Source organism: Octodon degus, unplaced genomic scaffold (assembly GCF_000260255.1).
Source record: "Octodon degus isolate 3935 unplaced genomic scaffold, OctDeg1.0 scaffold00373, whole genome shotgun sequence".
NCBI lineage: Eukaryota > Metazoa > Chordata > Mammalia > Rodentia > Octodontidae > Octodon > Octodon degus.
Genome location: NW_004524949.1, coordinates 580,307 through 602,078, shown reverse-complemented (window position 1 = coordinate 602,078; position 21,772 = coordinate 580,307). Strand labels below are relative to the sequence as shown.

The 21,772-nt window shown below is 38.9% G+C and overlaps 1 protein-coding gene across 1 annotated transcript in view; it reads right to left on the bottom strand.

Moving 5' to 3' along the window:
- LOC111814600 (phosphatidylinositol-binding clathrin assembly protein-like) overlaps positions 1 to 21,772 on the bottom strand; it is a 64,539-nt gene extending 42,767 nt beyond the window's left edge. Inside the window, exons 1-11 of the mRNA XM_023708464.1 lie at positions 21,694 to 21,772; positions 16,953 to 17,095; positions 14,899 to 14,974; positions 13,795 to 13,897; positions 13,261 to 13,354; positions 13,035 to 13,146; positions 12,045 to 12,151; positions 11,190 to 11,231; positions 7,191 to 7,270; positions 5,703 to 5,779; positions 8 to 103 (exon numbers count right to left, since the gene is read on the bottom strand). Coding sequence (XP_023564232.1) covers positions 8 to 103; positions 5,703 to 5,779; positions 7,191 to 7,270; positions 11,190 to 11,231; positions 12,045 to 12,151; positions 13,035 to 13,146; positions 13,261 to 13,354; positions 13,795 to 13,897; positions 14,899 to 14,974; positions 16,953 to 17,095; positions 21,694 to 21,772 — 1,009 coding nt within the window. The remainder of the gene's footprint in view (positions 1 to 7; positions 104 to 5,702; positions 5,780 to 7,190; positions 7,271 to 11,189; positions 11,232 to 12,044; positions 12,152 to 13,034; positions 13,147 to 13,260; positions 13,355 to 13,794; positions 13,898 to 14,898; positions 14,975 to 16,952; positions 17,096 to 21,693) is intronic.

The following is a 21,772-nucleotide window of genomic DNA, read 5'->3' as shown; positions in this document are numbered from 1 at the left end:
TGCTTACTTTCTACCATCCATATACCATCCATGCTGGTACCATCCATGTTGTTTGCTCTAATTAATCCACTTTGCTGCCTGTCTCTCACAGATTTATGGGCCTCTGAAGGGAATGTCAGTTGTAACATGTTACATAGGAGAAAAAAATCAGAAAAGGAGCATAAACCAAACCTATATCCATATAGTAATGACATACACATATCCACCTAGTACAAATTAACAGAGTTCAAGTTATTAGGCAAATAAAGTAATAATAAATTATAACTAAAATATTGTTAAATAATTTATTCAATAAATTTTAATTGAGTACTTTTTATGCATCAGACACTACACTAGATGCAGCTCAGGCCAAAAATATAGAATACCACAGCTTTAGGCAGTTTACATTCTACTAGGGACAGAAAGTAACCAAGAAAAATAAATTTTATTTATTTTCATTTTGTGGTGTTGGGTATCAAACCCAAGACCTCACTTACGAAAAAGTAAATTTTACAATATGCTAGACAAGTAAAATAAAATAAAATAAATAATATGCTAGATAGTGACAAATGTTAAGGGAAAGGACAGCAGGTATATGATATGTCCATGGCGATCTGTCCAAAAATGAGAAACTACCCATTAGAATTGTATTCTCAAGCTCTATATGTATTGCTAATCATTTTTGCTTTACATGTTTAGCTTACTGTATGCACTAATTTAAACCTTAAAAAGGAAAGGCTCACTGCATGTGAAATGTTTAAGTAAGGATTTGAGGAGTGAAATACCATAATCTAGCAGAAGGAATCCCAAGAACAAAGGTCTTGAGGAAAGAATGTGCCGGGTTTGCCTGAAGACCAATGAAGATGCCAGTGTCTGGATGACCAAAAGGACCAGAAGACAGCTGCGGGTTTGGGGAAAGCAGGTCTTGAAGGGTCTTTCAAGGAATGGAAAGGGTTCTTCTGGTTTCTATTCTGGGGCTACCAACTCAGGCCAACTTCTATGAGATGAGGAAAGCCACCGGAGGGATTTGAACAGATGAGAAATATGATTTACGTTGTATTTTAATGGGCTCGTTCTGCTGTGTAAAGAGCAGACTGGCACAGCAGAAGCAGAGAGCCAGAAAGTTCTTGTAGTACCATCTGTTGAGCTTCTGTTTCTCTGCCTTTCACTGCTGTATCGCAAGCACCAGGCATGTAGTTGGCAGTCACTAAGTCAATAAAACTATGAATATCTGCTAAGTGAGGAAATTATGTGCAGTATTGCAGAGCAACAGAATGAATGAATTATACATTTAAAAATTATAAATGCACATAATGATCTAAATGCAAATGTCAGTAGTTCATATTTATAATCTATTCAATTGCAATAATATTTTACTGCTACTACATATAAATGATTGTATTGTTGATTTTCAACTGATATCAGAAAACTTATATCCAAGAAGTCTGTTTTTAAAGACTTATTATTTAGAATATAATTTTTCAAAACTCATTATGTATGTTTCATTAATATAAAATATTAGATAATGTATTAAGCAAATTTAAATATATCTTATATTGTAAAATGTCATTAAATTAACTGAGTATGCAGATGAACACAAAGTATTATCTGTACAGGAACTGAAAATACAGTTTTTTCAACTCTTCTCTCAGTTTCATGTTGCTTTTTTAAACTTTAGCTGGAAATTTAACTTTTTTAATATTACAGAAGTACAAGGTATATAGGAATATATGGAGGACATTTGACTTCATCTAGAAAATTAAGAATGACTCCTCTGCTCTAGATTTACAGAATCTAAGATGTACAGAATAAAATACAAATCTGACAGGCCATGGGGATTAGGGCTTGAGGAAGGAGAAGGAGCCTGAGAATGACCTGGGGGATATTTAAATTAAGCAGCTACAGAACCCTAAAGAATTGGTCAATAATAACACAAATGAAGCTTTTGGGCTTTATCTTTGGAAATGGGAAGTCTCTGAAAGATTTTGATGACATGAATGGGACCATTATATTCAAGTTTTTAATGTATCACTCTGGTTATAACATGGAGAAGGGACTGGATTACCAGAGAGCAAGAATGGATATATAGGAACCAGGTAAGTGACTATTATATTTCAAGAGAAAAGTGACAGTGGTTTTAAGATTGTAGTAGTTTAGATGCATGTAAGTACAGAAAATTGAGATCATTGATAAGTGCATGAATAGAATTTGGTGATGGACTGGAATAAAGGCACAAAAATTTTTTCAAAAACATAGCTTCTAAGTAGCAACTGAGCACCTGGTGTGGATGGGGATGTCATTCAAAGGCAAAGGAACAAGGCTTTAGAGATGGGAAGTGAATGATTTCATTTTGGGTAAACTGAGTTTAAGGTAACTGTACAACATCCAAGGGGAGATGTCCAGTGAACACCTAGATACATACTCTTAGAGCTCTAGATATAAATTAAACCACAGTTTAAACACTGGTTGTTTTATTAGCCATGTTTGTCTTGTAGCATCTGCTGTAATAAATAAGAATGCTCAAATTGTAAGACTCAGAAAAGTGAGAGTAGTCATTCTTCTGGAAATTAAGCAAATGTCTGGTCTTTGCTATACATATGGTTTTACTCAAAAGACTATGTTAACCACAATTTTGGTTAAACTCACCCCTGAGAAATGCAGAATGTTTGTCCAATGAAAATATATACACAAAAGAAAAATGTATTTAAAATATAGTTTAAGCCTTTAAGACTATTTAAAATATAGTTTAAGCCTTTAAGACTAATTTTAATGTAAATGCATGTAAACTCTATGACATTATAGTTTATTATAACATAAATTTGTGTCTAAAGATTCAAATGCCATCACTGAAACACAGGAATCCATTAAAATATGGCCCCTTATGAGCAGTCATTTGCCAATAAATGTGTATCACCAACTGTTCAGGTAAAAAAGGACTTGTTTCTGAGATTTGTTCATTTCTATATTGTAAACACCCCCATCATGGTCAATTTCAAGTGATCAGTATGACATTAGTCACATAGCAAAATTCCTAAAAATTTTAGAATTGGCTCTTATAAGGTGGTATGAGGCAAATTAACCTCAAGCAATTACAAAGAGTTCCACCTCAAGTATTATAAGATATCCCACTGTATGTATACATATGTGTTTATTTGTAAATTTTACATATTGGTAGGTAATCATTTACATGGTAGGAAATTCAGAAGTTACAACATCCTATACATTGGAGACTGTCCCACTCATCTCTTTCTGTGAGCCACCATGTTCTTCTTGCAGCCAATCAATTTAAATTCATTACTTATATATCCTTCCATAAGTATTCATATATATATATATGTGTGTGTGTGTGTGTGTGTGTGTGTGTGCATCTTATTTAATTACTTTAAAAATTTCATTACAGTTTTCATACACTAATTTTCATCCAGCCCACTAATTATTTCTCCTCAATATTTTATTCTGAATTAATCACATTGTCACTGTCATCATTATTTTATCACTGACATTTAATTTTCCTGTTTACTTGATCAACTTTGATCCCAGGCAGAGATGGATTCACCCATAAAGCATTTTCTTTTCTGAATTTGTCAGAAAAATCATACCACCTCGCTATGAACTAATCCAGTTTTAGAACCCTGTTTAATTTGGATACTAAACTTTGTTGAATCCTCTTTAATATGTTTATAGTGTGTTGTTTCAGTTTCTTTTCTTTTTTTTTTTTTTGGTGGAACCAGGGATTGAACTCAGGCCCTTGCGCTTGCCAGGGAAGCGCTTATTCCACTGAGCCATCTCCCTGGCCCCTTGTTTCAGTTTCTTTTGGAACTCTTCTAATACCTTTTCCTCAATTTCCATATATTTTCTTTTCTGAATGCTCTTTTTTATTAATTTTATTGAGAAACAGATAGCAATGAGACAGTTTCCAAACCGATTAGTAGGACAGTTTCAATAATTAATACATTGCATATTATCTTAATGGTTATTCATAGTACAAGATGCAGACATGATATCCTGTCCAAATACTATTAGTACAAATCTTCTCACTGAATTAAGAGAAAGAGCTGTATATCTATCCTAACTATTTTGTATATACAGATATACAAAATAGTTAGTTTCAGTTTCAGTTTCTTTTGGAACTCTTCTAATACCTTTTCCTCAATTTCCATATACTTTCTTTTCTGAATGCTCTTTTTTTTATTAATTTTATTGAGAAACAGATAGCAATGAGACAGTTTCCAAACCGATTAGTAGGACAGTTTCAATAATTAATACATTGCATATTGTTATCTTAGTGCTTATTCATAGTACAAGATGCAGACATGATATCCTGTCCAAATACTATTAGTACAAATCTTCTCACTGAATTAAGAGAAACAGCTATATATCTATCCTAACTATTTTGTATATACAGATACAAAATGGTCCTCCCTTTGTATCCCCTTTTTTGTTTAGTTTTGTTAGAGAAGGGTATTCCATTGCCATTTAAATGTTGTAGGTGCATGAATTCAGCAAAAATAATCCAATATAGCCCAATAGTCCTTAATAGTAGTGGGTTATCTGTAGGACTGGCAATGTCAGAAGTTGTTGACTCGAGCCTTTCACAGCTCAGCCTATTAATATGACTTTACTTTTTATACCTCATTTTTATACTTTTCTGCTGGATTGCTAAGACCAAGATAAAGCAAGACCTGTATAACAAGAAATGTATCTTTTGTATCTGATAAGGTCAGCCAAGTACCCTTAGGATTTATCCTGTAACCCTGTACCACAGTTTGCAGACCCTTTGTTAGTGTCAGCCATGTGGATGAGTCATGGCCATTGCTTGGCCAATTTGCTGTCTGTGAAAGCCTGAGAGAATGTTTTTTCTCCATGTGACTCTCCCCAGGCACCCTCTACATCATCGATCACATTGCTCTGTGGCCCCATAATCTCCTTGATCAGAAAATCTGGGACACAACTGAGTTACATGATGTTACAGTACAGGTTCTCATGTGTCCTGAGTCTTCACTGACCTTGAAAGACTAGGGCCAAAATGTTGGCTGACCTTGCAGCCCTTCTTTTTCTCTAATTTTTGGTCTGCAAACTTAGGTTTTTAACCGTCCAGAAGGGAAGCTTATCAAGCATTTTAGGCATAACATGGAACAGGTATTTTCCATCTAGTATTGATAAGCCTCTACAGAATATGAAGAAAAAATTAAAAAAATAAAAAATATTTAAAGAACATGAAATCCCTGGTTCCACCAAAAAAAAGAATATGAATAAACAATTATATATTTTTATACAGAAATTTAGAAATCTAACCATATACAGCATTGTAGCAGGACAGTCCTGTGATATTTTTTCTTGTCTCTCTCTCTCTCTCTCTCTCTCTCTCTCTCTCTCTCATATATATATATATATATATATATATATATATATATATTCTTTTTCCATTTCAAAAAAGCAAAGATGGTGGCATAATGTAATTTGATTCACACTTTGCTGATTAGTCATTGAGCAATACAACTTGAACATGATTCTATGTCCGTACATAAAAACAAGCCTCTTATTCATGGTCATTTTGCTACAACAGTGCTGCAGTGAATATCCTTGCTCACATATCATTTCATAACTGAACATTTATGTGCTTCAGGAAGAGTCAGCAACAGATTTTGAGCAGTGAGAGATTTAAAAAATTTAATCCTGCCTTCAATTATTACTGGCATAATCATGTCACAATGTCATATTACCTCTACTCAAAGCTTGTCTTGCTGAGGCCTTCACAACGGGGCCAACTGGGATGGATGGCATAAATTCATGCTGGAGACTAAAGAGATCACAAGAAAGACATGGCGCAGTGGAGTACAAACAAAAAAAGGTATAAGATTTATGCAATGTGAACAGAAACCAGTAGATAGAAGAAGATAACTAGAAGCATCTATATCCTACCTAGTTGAGCCTACATTTCTTTGCTTCTACCAAACTACCTACCAACTGTGAAAAAAGATATCATTGATATTAGCCAATGAACTTACCATCTAACCTATGAATGAACAGTATATGACCTTTGTAGAAATACTGGACAATACAAAAAAACACAAGGAAGAAAAATGAAATAAAAAATAATTATCCCACCTGAAGATAGCCAATGTGAGTATTTTAAGTTGATATACCTCAAAATTTGTATTATTCAATTTGTATGAATATATATACAGTAGTATATGTATGTGTGCATATATATATATATATACAAAATGTGCATAGACATACATCTTGAATGTTGTTGTATATACTGTTATGTAAACAAATAATACTCCATGTCATTAAATAATCTTACATAATAGTTATTCTTTCTTTAATTTATTTTAAAGAGAATAGAAAAATAATAGATGACACATTAAAATGATATACAATTTTTTTAAAAAAGATGATAGGTAATCAACAGTGGTTGTTATATTTCACATTGTTGTCTTCGATGTACTTATTCTTATTAGAGGCCTGATGGCAGGGAATCAAATTCTTGAAAAGAAGGTGATGCTTCTAGCACAACTTCTGACTTTGAGAATTATTCATTTTGATAAAAGATGCTCCGGGAGCTGGCAAGAAAACTCAGTGGACTAAAGCACCAGCTTAGGCAAGCTTAAGCAAGCACAGGAACCGCGGTTCGATCCCTGGCACCACAGGCAGTGCCAGCCCTACCCCCAGGGCGGGCTGAGCCAGCCAGAGTCCAGGCACAGTGGCACAAGCCTGTTATTCCAGCACTGAGGAGGCTGAAAGCAGGAGGATCACCATGAGTCTGAGCTGCCTAGTGAGACCCTGCAACAACCAAATGCATTAAAAAATAATAAATAAATAAATAAAAGATGCTCCTTTGGGAAGAGTGTGGTATCCCACAAAAGATTTAAAAGGGTTTTTTAAAAAATAATTTTTTTTGTCTTTTTCAAGACAGGGTCTCACTACACAGTTCAGGCTGGCCTTCAGCTCACTTTTTTTTTAGCACAAGCTGGTCTCGAATTCTCAATGATCCTCCTGCCTCAGCCTCCTGAGTGCTGGGATTACAGGCATGTGCTATCATGCCCAGCTTAAACGTTTGTTACATGTCATCACTTACAATAGGTGAAATGAATTCCATTATTAGTCACAGTCCTTTATTTAGTCATACTGTTAAAACTTTTAGGCTGAGGAAATTATTTAGAAGTAAACAAAATTAACCTATATTAAGACATTTATTAACTTACCTGTAAGGAAGTAAACTGTCATTTTTCTTTTCCAAATAAATTAAATGTTGTCTTAGTGCTTCAACTAAACTGTGGGGTACCTAAAATGTTATTAAAGATTTAGTCTTTAGTAGTTTAGCTCTCCTATATTATTAAAATATTTTCAACAAAAATAAGGACATTCCTATTACAAATTCATCAGAGCCCAAACTATTATATGTTAATTAATTATTAAAAGTAGTGTCTTATATTAAGTCAGATTTTCAAATTTATTCTTTGGAACACATTTATAAAGCAATACAAATCTCTTAAAAGAACCAAAGGACAACTAAAATATGTATCCCCTGAAGAAAAGACATTGAGCTTGAAATAATTCATTATGTGTGGTTCCTTTACGAGGCAAGTCACAAGGTAATTTTTTGAGAGTAGAATATACTTACTGGGGGGAAAGAAAGCTCCTGTCTGAGCAAAGGATAGAAGGGGAACCGGAATGGGTTGCCCGGGAAGCTGCCTTTTCTAGGGATGTTTATAGAGCTAAACCATGTGGTGAAGTGCGTCTAAGTTGGTAAACATGGGAACTTGCTAAGTGGGCATGAGGTGAGACAAAACTATGGTCAACCAGTGACATCACAAGCACAATTGCTCAGGTAAAATTGATTAAATCCACGACCAAATGGGGAAATGAGTCACATAGCAAGTGGGCATGAATACAGAATCACGAGATAAATTTAAGCAAAGCATCAAGCCAAGTGGAGAAGAGACAGAGTAAAATGAAGAAAAAAGAGGGAAAAGAAGAGACAAAGAATCTCATTCAGGTTAGCAAATTCAAATACCACACATGTGAAGAGTCTGCTGAAGGGCCAACCTCCTTGATGGGATTTTCTGGAGTATCACTAGTTCTTTAACCGTAAGTTGTATGTTCTTTCAAAGAACTTGTTTTTACTGACATCACAGGTTTCTTTCTCTGCCCCTTTATTGTCTGTCTCCTTGTAATAGGATGTAAACTTCAAGAAAATAAGGATGTTTTCCTGTTTTGTTCACTGATGAACCTTAAATATTTGGCACACAGTAACATTTTCTGAATGCATACATGTCTTTTCATTCTCCATTTCCATTAAGAATGGAAAACACAGAGATGCTCTTACATAAGGTCAGTTTCCCACCATGGTTGTATATATTATTGTCTCTTTCCTCATTTATTATTCAGGAAGACTTTATTGATAATCTTTTAAACATTAGGTAATGCTACAAGACCAAGCAAAAGCAGCTGGGTCTCAGACTTCATGAGGTTACATTCTACAAGTCTGGGGAAGAAAAGATACTACTAATCACACAAATAAATATGAAGTGAAAGTTGTGAGAAATACCACAACAAGAGGCATATACTCAGGTACATGTTGAAGGAGGAGAACGTGACCAAGTGTGAGGGACAAGGGTTTCTAAAGGAAGCACCAGTGGCGAGTGAAGGACAGCCAGGAGGTGAACAGGCCAAAAACGAAGATGAAACAAGTTGCTAGAGCAGAAAGCCAAAACAAGCATGAGGGGGAGCCGTAGGTAGTCAGCAGTGCAAGGCCTTCAGTCAGAGGCGACTGGGGGAGTTGGGACTTTGTCCTAAGAATACTGGAAGATGGTTCTAAGGCTCTTAGGTGAGGGCTGAAATGATCATATCTGTACATTGGGAAACATGAGGTCTGCATTCTGGAAGCATTAATTATATAAAGCAGTTTTACACACAGCAGGGCAAAATCTGTGAAAGCCAACTGGTTGGAGGGGAGGACTGATGGATCCAAGAGAAAACGGTGGAGAGTGGGGGGGGCACTGAAGACCTCTCTCCAATTTGACAGGACTCTGCGGGATTAAAAATGAAGGCTGAGGAAGAGGGAATTATACATGGAAAGAGAGGAAGAGGAGCACATTTTGGAGTTAAGATGGCTGATATAGGGCTGAGGAAATAGCTCAGCGACATAAGTTTGTACCAGGCAAGCCTAAACTCAAGAGTTTGATTCCCAGTAGCAAAATAAAAAAATAAAAATAAATAAATTAGACGGCTGATACAGAATGCTGAGGCGGTGGTGAGAAGGGTTAATGAAGGAATGGTTTACAGACAAATGCATAGGGATAGGGCATGATGCACAGAGAATAAATAACATCTGTCAACATTTGAGCGATGTTCGTCGGGAGGTTTTGCCTGACTGCTCTCCAGATAACTCACCCCCAGCTGGCACTGTGCGGAAATGCATCCACCTCAGCCAAGCAGTGATGAGGAGCAGAAACCGGCTCAGAGCTGCTCGGCAGCAGACATCCCGGCGCTCGGGCTCGCGCTCTTGCTGAGCCCAGCCGGGCGGGCAGAGCCAACTGGGGCCGGGTAGAGCCGAGCCGAGCCGAGCCGAGCCGAGCCGAGCCGAGCCGAGCCGAGCCGAGCCGAGCCGAGCCGAGCCGAGCCGAGCCGAACATGGGAGGGGAGGGAGAAGGAGGGGAGGGGAGGGGGAAGGAGGGGAAGGGAGGGGAGGAGGGAGGGAGGGGAGGGGAGAAGAGGGTAAGGCAGGGGAGGGCAGGGGAGAGGAGGAAGGGAGGGGAGGGGAGGGGAAGGGAGGGGGATGGAGGGGAGAGGAGGTTACAGGAGGGGATGGGAGGAGAGGGTTCCCGTCCCTTCTCTTGTCTCAGGCATTTGGAGAAAGCTGAAAGCGCCAGGCAGCCGTCACCCCACACCTGCAGATGTCACCCCAGCAGGGCACAGCAGAGAGGGGCTCACATCGCAGCTGCGCAGGGGATGGAGGGGAGGGGAGGCTCTGTGACTCCCAGGCCAGCCATGGCCAGGGCAGAGAGCACCCAGGAGAGGAGCAAGACTTCCTCCCGACCAAGGCAGACAGAGAGAACCCAGACAGAGGGCGCTCTTGGGGGCCTCGGCCTGGAGCCTGGATGCCCAGAAAGCACAGTGCACTGTGCCGCTGGAAGACACCCACGGTCCTTTGCCCCCAGCCAGCCCTATTGGTGTTTTTATTTTGAGACAGGCTCACACAGGGTCTTCCAAGCTGGGCTCCAACTTGCGAGCCTCCTGCCTCAGCCTCCCAGAGTCCTGGGTACAGGCGTGCGAGGCCACCACACCTGGCAAGAAGGAAAACCTAAACATCCCTCCCTCTGTGGGACTAGCTGAGAAGGCGCCTTGAAACCCTGCACCGTGTTCTGCAGCTCTCTTTTCTCTGTCTCTGTCTCTGTCTCTGCCCTCTCACATGCACACACATAACCACTGCCCCAGTGGAGCAGAGTGGGGATGAGGCCACCACCCTACGTGGCACGGGCTCAGGACTCCGGAGGAAGCACATGGTCTCTGCGAAGTTCTGCCAACTGAAGCCTTGACAGAGACGTTCTGTGCTGGCTGGAGCCAGGCCCGGCGGCGCTGATAAGCAGGCTCTTCCTGGAAACAGCCGGCCCAAGGGAACACACAGGGTGCGTGTGGGCCAGAGGACACAGGGGGCAGCGTGGTCGGGTAGCCAGGCTGCACCTTGGCCACCTTTGCTGCATTGTCACTTTTGGTTCAGGCCACACTCGTGGTCACAGGGAGAGAGATGCGTGGTGACCAGCTGCTCTGCTGGGGAAACCTCAGCTCATTTGATTCTCACAACAGTGTTAGGAAACAGGCAATAGCATTACACCCTTTTGCAGCTGTATAAATGAGGAAGAGAGAATGGCAATCAGTGCCTGCGATCACACAAGCAGAAGGTGGAAAAGGCTCCAAACTAAGTTCATTATTCCAAATATCATGCTGTTACCACTGATTATTTCTGTCAATTTAAAAAGCAGGATGTAGCTATTATTCCATGAGACATTGTATATGTGTGTGTACATGTTAAAAATATTAGTTATTGAGGAAAAAAAGGAGTATTTAACAGAAGATATAGCATATGATAGATACAGTATAACAAAAGATATAGGCATAGGGCAAAAGATTTTCAGGTAATGATTAATGTAATAAATAGACAAAAAGTAGAAAAAGGTCATTTAAATACATAGGTCACTGACCTGAGCAAAACACGGAATGTTGCTCTGGTAAAGTCCAACTTCCTGAATTCACATAAAAAGGAGAAAAAAGGTACACATCATTACAGCAGGGAATTACACCAAAAATATAGCTGACTGACCACTGTATACACAAAAAAGAAAATACTCTAAGCGTATGATGTCTTTCTGTGTTAGGTCAAGAAAAACACGCCAGACAAAATTGTGTGTTGCACATTTGAATACCAGTTTCTATTCATCCTAAGGATGGACTCTAACAGAATATCACACTTGCAGGAATTTATTCTTTACTCTTTGGGGAAGAATTGCGCTATATTTTAGCCATCAGAGAAATGTGTTCTAATTTTTCAAGCACTGTAGTCAGAAGCCAGTCATTTTTTGTGCTGTTACTGTTCTCCTTGGCTTTCAGCAGTGTTACTACACCACTTGTTGAGGGTTGGCCCTGTTTGTCTTGCATGGGTTCTACTGAGGATCAGGCAAACATGGGGCTCTGACCAGGTATTTCTTTCTCTCGCAGAACACAGACCTGTTCCACCCATTGTTCTCCACTTGGAGACAAGACAGGTCATGCACCTTTTGGTCTAGTTTTGCAGCTATTTCTGGTGGGACAGGAAGCCTGATCTGGGTTGTCCTCATGGCTGCAGAGAGATGTCTTCAGAAGACTGATTTGAGCACAAGTGCATTGATACTGCATGTGAAGTACCTCCTTGCAAGTTCTAGTTTTACTGTCTACACGGTAGTTAAAACTACTATGAATTTTTCTGTGTGCCAAAAGCATTGAGGGAAGAAGTGTAGTAATACCTGATATTAAATTTAAGAGAGAAACAGCAGAAACTCCTTAGAAGTGGATTTCTTTACCTTCGCAACTCTCAGGAACTGTGTCAATTTGGTTGTTCTTCTGAGGAACTTGATGTAAATATCCAAACTTTCCTTGCATTGGTTTATCTTCATGTTAAAATACTTGTCTAAATGCAGAAAAAATTACCATGTGAAGAAAGTCAGAAATTTCTTAATTGACCTTAGTGAAAACAGGCTTTAATGTGTGATATATAAATACAGAAATGCATGTTGATTCTTGCACAATTTCCCAGAAATATCAGTTAGCAGTTATAAAAAAATGGAAAATTTCTATGGTTATTTTAAACTACGTAAGCAATATAATATCTGATTATTTAAAATATGTTACCCCTATAATGTCTATTTTGAATTTATATACAGAAATAAAAAGCTTTTTGCAAATAATTTTTTACCAATATTTTATCCTCTTAAAAGTAAGATTGTGATAAGCTTGAGTCATTTTTAGGTAAATGGATACACCTTGAGACCATAATTTTAGATGAACTAAATCAGACATACAAATTTAAATATACATTATTTCTTTTGTGTGAGAAACCCAAAGAGTAAATAAGGAGCAGAATGGAGGAGAGCTACTGAGAAGTAGGAAGAACATGTCTAAATAGGAAAGGGGACAAGGAAGAAGGTAGGGAAAGGAAAAGAAGAGAAAAGGGATTTAAAACAAAAAGAAAATGAAAGGAAAAATGGAAACAAACCTTTTGTAAATGGGCAGGGGAAGAGAGGTTGAAGGGAGAGGAAGGGAATGGGAAGAAAAGAATAATCAAGATATATCCTACATGTAGGGCTGGGGATATAGCTCAGTGGAAAAAGCATGTGCCTGGAAAGCAGAAGGTCCTGAGTTTCAATTCCTGGTACAAAAAAAAAAGATATATACTGTACAGGTACAGATTCCCTATGATGAATGCAATCATTATGGATGGCAAATATATACTAATAAAATATTAAAGGTTAAAAAATACAATCCCCCCAAGTCATGTTCCAGCTTTATCATACCTAGCAGATTAAGGATCCCTTCATTGTAGGCTGCAAAGAGACGAAGAGAATCTTTAAAGAGCAGCAGGAAAGCAGCATGTATTATACTATTAGTTAGTTCATCTGGAGTTGCCTGGAAATAAAAAGTAAAGCACTTACTCTAACAGTTAAAAATAAACCCTTCCCCTACCCATAGTTTAATCATGTCACTTATCAATATTTTAAAATGGTTTCTTAAAACTCTTACATTAAAATTTAGAAGAGCATCAAACTGGATTTGAATAACTGGAAGTGTGTCTAGGAGCTGTTTGGTATTCATAGTTCTCATTGCACCGTCTCTCCTACAAAGGATGGAAGAAATTCATAAACATCAGTAATTAAGAGATTGAGAATCCCTGTGATATTAGCATCTGGTGGTTTTTTTTTTTTTTTTTTTTTTTTTTGTATTTTAGGGAAGGATCTACAGGGTGTTCAGGGTCTCACTACTACATCAGACTTGTAGTGATCCACCTGTTTAAAGCCTCACAAGAGCTGGGATTACAGGGGCGTGCCACCACACCCAGTCTCAATTGCAATCTCAGTGGGCCTTGCAGGTGGAGCCAGTATGGCAGGCCAGAGGATTGAAACCCCGGCCCCTGCTCCTGCTCGCAGGAGCTTTAATCCGCTGAGCTATTTGGCCAGCCGGATATTAGCATCTTAAAACAGAGTTGCATTTTTGACAAACCACAAAGCAAAACAAATATATGTCAGCATTCACTTACAAGCTAAAAGTTTTACTTACCCTCTCTTGGTTTTTGTGATGTCAGATGCTATGAATCTATATGACAGTGACTTTTCATTCAAATACTTGCTGTATCGTCTGATGAAGGTTGACATAGAGTAGCCTAAAAACAAGAGGTGTTGATCATTTCCAATGCAACCAAATTTAGTTACAATATGTCCATAAATGCAAAGACTTAATCCATGTTTATCCAGATATAGCTAGAAAATAATGCACAAAAGCTAGAAGGCTTTTATTGGTCATCTAGCCTGATGTTCTGCAAGCACCTGTTAAAGATGTTTTTATTTGATATCATCTGTGATGTGGTATTGAATGGGGAAAGTAACTGAGCTTCAAACAGCTGCTTTCAGAGGAAGCTACTGTCAATTCTCGGCATTTTTCCTACTACCCCCAGCCCATGACCTCCAATCTGCTCCAATCTTTCTGCACATAGCAAATGACCTTGCCTCCTATTCATAGATGAAGTGCAGAAAGGCCACAGCAGCATTTAATATGTTGTTGCCAACCTTCAAGTGTACCTTGATTCAGTTGTTCAATTTGTTTGTACAGTGAACGATTACTGAGCACCTCTTCCAAGTCAGGCCATCCTGTAGGTGCCGAAGTTTAGCAGTAAATGAAACAAAACCAAGAAAAGTCTCTGCCTTCACAGGCCTTACATCCCAATAGGGACTGACAGGAAGCAATGCAAAAGTAAAAGCAGATGTTGAGAAGTAGAAAGAGTAAAGCTGAGACAGAGAAGTGGCCTAAGGGTGAGCTGTGATTTTTCGTAAGCTACATGAGTCCTCAGTGAGTGAATACCTAGAGATCTCATTAATGCTCCTGTCTCTACCACACAATATATTTTGTTATTCCCAAGAAGCACCCAAATATGTATTACAGGGGCTGGGGAGATAGCTCAGTAGAACAAGCACTTGTCTGGCAAGTGCAAGGTCCTGAGTTCAATCCCCAGTACCACAAAAAAAAAATGTATTACAGTAATGAAGTTAAGGATTACTTCACCAAGCATACATAACAACACACCTTTCATAATTTAGAACCATTTTCTTAACTCAGTATAATTTCCTTCTTGCCACATAGAAATGTTCCATCAAAGACTCCTCTTACCTTCTAGGACACTGTCATCCAGGAAGTTGTGCAAAGTGAACAAAGAGTCTCGAGATGCAAGGTGTTGGATAAAACGCTGTCAAAAAAAGTATGCCAAATTCTAAAATTAATTTCTGCACAAGAGAGTTAATTAATAAGCACAATCATACATATATGGGCTAGCTAAAATAAAGACAGTGGTGCCATAGATGGTTCCCTATTTATAGAAATAAGATCAACTTAACCAGCGAAGCTCATGTCAATGTACACTTTTCCCCCAAGGTATTTTGGGGTTTTGTTGGTTAGTTTGTGGGGTTTTCTTGTTTGTTTTGGCGGTACCGGGGATTGAACTCAGGATTTTGCTTTATTTATTTATTTATTCAGTCAGGGTCTCTATGGAGTTCTGTCTGGCCTCAAAGTCCTGGAGACCGTCTTCAGCTTCCTATGCCCAGCGCACCCCAAGACACTTTGTCTAACCATGACTCCCCTTTTGAATCACAGCATAATACAAAGTATAATGTGCTACATCAGGGTTCCCCACTACCTAGAAATGACAACTGCTAAATTTAGATCAGCACAATTTATAATAGCTAAATTGTGGAAACAGCCCATATGTCCATCAATAGATGAACAGGCAAAGAAAATGCAGCATTTGCACACAATGGAGTACCACTCTGCCATAAATAAGGACAAGCTTGAATCATTTGTAGAAAAATGGATGCACCTTGCAGCCATCATCTTAAGTGACATAAATCACACACACAACTTTAAATATCACATTGTTTCTCCTGTGTGAGAAACCCAAAGAGTAAGAGGCAAAATAAGGGAGAGATAGCAGGAAGTAGGAAGAACTTATTCAAATAGAGAAACAAAGAGATTGGACTTGGGGGAAGGAAGAGAGGAAGAAAGGAAGGAAAAGGTGATTTAAAGAAAAGAAAGAACTGGGCTGGCGAGATAGCTCAGTGGACTACAGCTCTTGTTTAGCAAGCTTAGGCAAACACAGGGACAGCGGTTCGATCCCTGGCACCACTTGCTACTCCAGCCCCGCCCCCAGCATGGGCTGTGTCAGCCAGAGTCTCAGCGTAGAGGCGCAGGCCTGTAATCCCAGCGCTGAGGAGGCTGAAAGCAGGAGGATCACCATGAGTCTGGGCTGCGTAGTGAGACTCTGCAACAGCCAAATACATTTTTAAAAAAGAAAAGAAAGGAAAACTGGACATAGAGCTTTTCTGAATGGAGAGGTGGCTAAGGTTCGGAGGGAAGCTGTGCTGTGCACATCCCCACACTGAGTGTGCTCAGGGCGCACTGCAAACACATGCAGTACAAAACATCCAAAGAAACATATTGCCCTGTGTTTTCTTCAATTTCAGAATTTAGTTTTTCACATTTATGTATTTCATCCTTAGGGAATTTATCTTTGTACATGGAGCAAGATAAAGATTTCATTCTGTTTCTTTCTGCTGGGCTTTATTTTAAAGACTTTCCTCTCTATTTTTCCCACATATTGTTAATATCACGAACCTCCCACATAAGCATGGTTTTAATTGTGGGATCGATTATGTTCTATCTATATACATGTTCTGTTTTCATCCATATACACTGTGCACTTATTACTGCTTTATAAGTTTCCAAATACTCCAACTTCTACACTTTAATTTTAGTATAACTCTTACTGAGACAATGTGTGAACTTAAAATAGAAAATACTTTAATGTCAGAGCATTTTAGTTCTGTGAAGTATGAGGAGTGTGTGATGTAACACACTTAGCTATCTGGTCCCTCCTCACCCCAGGAAGCAAAACATTTATGCAAATATATTTGGGGGGAGGTGATCTAAATTATCTAAAAAGTCATCTAAATATCCACTCTCTTATGTACCTGGGCCTACTGGTGTGTAAATAGTATACCTCAAAGCATGCTGACTTCAATGATATAATAAGTACAATGAAAAAAAAACCCTTCTTCCACTTGTTGCTAATGAAAATAAAAAGTGGGAAGCCTTGGACAAAACAGCAACTCTGCCCTTGTGCGCTGGAAGCATGGAAACAAGTGCCACGGTATAGGCAGCCCCACACTCACCTCATTTCCATGCACCATGAGGTGATGTATGGTAACCAGGGCTTTGAACACCACCACCCAGCTGCTGCTCCCAGTTCTCTCAGAAAGAACATTAGCTAGATGCTCAACGCTTGCATTGCTTTCATTTACGCACTTTGTAAGATCTAAATTAGAGACAGGAACAAACATTATAACACAGACTGAGAACTGTCAGTTCATATCATGCAACTTCCCCAAAGTTAACATTCATTTCATTTTCCCATCCAATAACATGCAATGTATAAAGAAAGATAAACGTAGATCATTTGCAGGGAGCTGGGTACACTTTGAGGTCACAATGCTAAGTGAAATAAATTAAACACAGAAGTTTAAGTATTGCATGGTTTCTCTTATATGAGAAACCGAAAGTATAAAGAACAAAATAAAATGGGACAGAAAATGGAGTGATGGAGGGAGGGGGAAGAAGGGAATGAAAAGGAAATGAAGATGTGTCGTGCACGTTCACTGCTGCTCCATGATGAATGCAACCATTATGTGGGCCAAACATGTACTAATAAAAGTATAAATTAAACAATAAAACATAATGGATTCCTTATTTTTATCATGTGAACATCCTCTTTCTTTTCAAAACTGTCTAAAGGTCCTCATAAGACAACTTTATATGTAGCTTTTATTGATTTGTCAGCATTTTTGTATGCCTAGCACTGGTATACCGACCGAAGAGAGTCCTTACCAAATATTCTAGTACTAGAGCACTAGGTTGACCCAAACTGGACCCAGATTCACTTCCTCACCAACAGCACATACTTGGGGCCAACCCTAGTATCTGCCAGCGCTGTATCATGTTGAAGCACATGAAGGATGAAATTCCTTCATTTGTAGTCATCTGCAAGTCTGCTTTTTTGTCCTTTTCTGCAATTTTCCTCTGAAGGCTCTTTGTGTACTTTCCCTAATTATTTCACCTTGTATTAATTCTCAGGCTCTCGTGATGTGGACTCTAGGGCCCCCTTTCTTTTCTTCTTCAGATAGCTAATTGCTGCTAATCTTCTGGGTCTTGAGGAGCCAGTTCTGCTACATAATTATATACCCATCCAGGAGCTGGATAGTGTAAGTTTTCCAAGAATGTACTACATAGACAGCCCAGAATAATGCTCAGCACACTGAAAGTATATAAAGGAAATAAAAAACTGAAAGCCTTCACTTTAAAATCAGAATCAAGACAAGGATGTCCACTGCCACCACTCCTATCCAATAGAGTTCTAGAAACATCAGCCAGAGCAATTAGACAAGAAAGAGAAATTAAAAAGAATAAGTATTGGAAAGAAAGAAGTGAAATTATCATTATTTGTAGATGACATGATACTCTTCACAGAAGACCCCCCAAAACTCCACTGAAAAAATGCTAAACTTAATAATCAAATTCATTAGTATAGCCATATGCAAAGTCAACACTCAAAAATGAATAGCATACTGAAAAAAAATGAATAGCATTTCTTTACACAAACAACAAACACACTGAGAGGGAAATCAGGGAAACCATGCCTTTCACAATAACGTCCCTCAAAATGATATACTTAGGAATCAATCTTGAAAAGGAAGTAAAATATTTACACAGTGAAAATCATAGAACTCTGGAAAGAAAGATCATAGAGGACTTAAAAAATGGAAAAGGACCAGGGATTTAGTTGAGTGTCCTAAGTACCTCCATGACAGGTGCAAAGTCCTCAGTTCAAGTTTTGGTAGAAAGAAAGAAAAAGAAAGAAAGAAAGAAAGAAAGAAAGAAAGAAAGAAAGAAAGAAGAAAGAAAGAAAGAAAGAAAGAAAGAAAGAAAGAAAGAAAGAAAGAAAGAGGGAGGGAGGAAGGAAAAAGGCAGAAAGAAAGAAAGTGAAAGAAGAAAATGGGAACATATTCCTTCCTCATGAATAGGAAGAACCAACATTGTGAAAATGGCCATAATCTCAAAATTGTTATACAGATTCAATGCAATCCTGATTAAAATACCATTAGTATACTTCACAGATCTAGAGAAAACATTCCTAAAATTCATCTGGAACCAGGAGAGATATAGAACAGCAAAAACAATCCTTGGCAACAAAGGAAAGGCAGGGGGCATCACAATCCCTGACTTAAAATTATACTACAAAGCTACTGTGATAACATCAGCATGGTACTGGCCAAAAGCAGAACTGAGGACCAGTGGAACAGCTTAGAAGATGCAGACACACTTACAAACCCAGTCACCTTATCTTTGACAAAGGGACGGAACATGCACACTGGAAGAAGGATAGCCTCTTTAATAAGTGGTACTGGGAAAACTGGCTTTCCACCTGTCAAAGGCTAAATCTAGACCCATGTCTACCAGCAGGCACTAAAATAAAGTCAAAATGGATCAAAGATTTAAATATTAAAACAGAAACACTAAATCTTACTGGAGAAGAAAGTAGGCAGAAATCTTGAAAATATAGGTGTAGGCAGAGAGTTCATGAACAAAGACCAAACTGCATAGGAAATACTTCAAAGAATCAAAAACTGGGATCTCATCTTTTGAAAAGTTTTTGAACATCAAAATAAACCATCAACAGAGCAAAAAGAAAACTCACAAACTGAGCAAAAATTTTAGCCAACTCCCCCTCAGACAAAGGACTACTATCTAGAACATATAAAGAATTTAAAATAATCAGACCCCCCAAATTCAAAAACCCAAGTCAAAAAATGGGCATCTGAGATGAATACACACTTCTCAGATGAAGAAATACAAATGACAAATAAATATATGAAAAAAATGGTCAACGTAATTGGTCATTCAAGAAATGCAAACTAAAACAACACTAAGATTCCACCTCACCCCAGGAAGGATGGCTATCACCAAGAAATCAACCAACAACAAATGCTGGAGGGGCTATGTGGAAAAAGGAGCTCTTATTCACTGCTGGTGGGAGTGTAGGCTGGTACAAGCACTTTGGAAATCAGTGTGACGATTCTTCAGACAACTAGGATTGGAGTTCCCATTCAACCCAGCTCTTCCCCACCTGGATATTTTTCCCGAACAACTGAAAATATCATACCACAGGGATATATGCTACGTTTATAGCAGTGCAATTTGTCATAGCTAGATCTTGGAAACAAGATCAAATGCACATCAACTGAGAAATGGATAAACAAAGTGCTGTTTCTACACAATGGAGAAAAAGATAAACTCAAAGCTTTTATGTATAAATGGATACAACTAGAGAATATACTCAAAAGTTCAATAAATCAGACCCACATGTGTGAATATTATATTGTCTCAGTAGTGTTGGAACATGAAAGAATAAATAAAATCTAAAAGTTACAATAAATACTGTGAGAGGAAATTAAAGTGTTCAAAGGGAAGGAACAACTGGGGTGAGGGAAAGGAAAATACAAAAAAGGAAAGGATATATATATGGGATAGCTTGGATAATTGTACTGGTGATTTCTATTCATCTATTGAAAGGAACAGTTCATGCTTAATTTTTAATTTTTTTTCTTTTTTAAGTTTTTGCACCAATTTTGCGTGATTACATCTAGTAATCTGAATAATATGAAAACAACCATTTGCAAAATAACAACCATTGTTGAATTCCTATCGTTTTGTTTAGTGAAATTCTGTATTGTTTCCTTTTTTGGCTATTTTTTATTTGCTTTGAAAAATAAAAAATAAAGTATTTGAAGGAAATCAATATGTTTAACTCTCTGAACTGTCAGTTTCCATGCACATTATCATAAGCTAAAATTTCTGAGGACAAATGTAGATTAAGTCACTCCATAAATTTCAAGCAAAATAGCAAAACGAGGAGGTGAGCAGAGGTGTGATTGAGTTGTGCCACTTTCTACAGCAGTAGGCTTGCTGTGTATTGCTGATAGTTACTGTACACTTGGAGCTGGAATAAGAGGCAGGCAGGTTAGACTGGAAGCCGGTCATTGGAACAACAGGTTGCCTTAAGAGTCAAGCTCTTTTGCCTAGGAACACAGACAGAAATGTTGCTGTGACAGTCCGAAGGCTATTTAATGGGCCTACTCTTAGGAGGTGCTATAAAGGACCATACTCAATAGAACTTCTTAGGGCCAGCCAAATAGTTCAGTGGGTTAAGCAACCAAGCGCAGGGGCTGGGGGTTCAACAGCCAGTGGGAGCACTTGGGAGGCTGTAAACAGGCACATCACTAAGAGTCAGATCCAGTAGTGAGACTCTGAACACCCTGACCCTGTAAAGAAACAATTTCTTTAAAACTTTTTTTTTCCATTTTACAGAGTCTCACTACACAGCATAGTGATCTTCTTTTTTAGCCTTCCCAGTGCTGGGATTACAGCCCTGTGCCACCATGCCTGGACTGGGTCGCAGCTTCAGTGCGCCCTGGGGGCAGGCCCCGCAAGGCATGCAGAACGGGGATCCAATCCTCGTACCCGCACTTGCCAAAGCAGGCACTTAGTCCACTGAGCTATATCGCCGGCCCTTCTGGAACTTGTTGAATGTCCCGGTTTAGAAGAGTACGGTGGGCTGGAAACTTCTAAGCAGCCTGGATTGTCTCACAAACCTCTGTCTCCTATCTAAATGAGTTCAACATCTTCTAGCTCCTTCGGTGTCTGACGGCTCAATTTAGGGTTGCTACTGTAGTAGGAGTTCCAACGTTCCGGCTGCAGGGGCCGGGGCTCGGGTTGGAGGCCAAGGCGCTGTCCTTCCTTACAGAGGCTCCCCTACTGGCACCACACTGGCTGCACACCCCGACTGAGCCTCCTACTTACCGGCCAGGTGTCTTGCCTCTGGTTTCGTAGGCACATTGGTGGTTGCCCTGAGGGCGACCTTGGACAAGGAGGAGCCCAT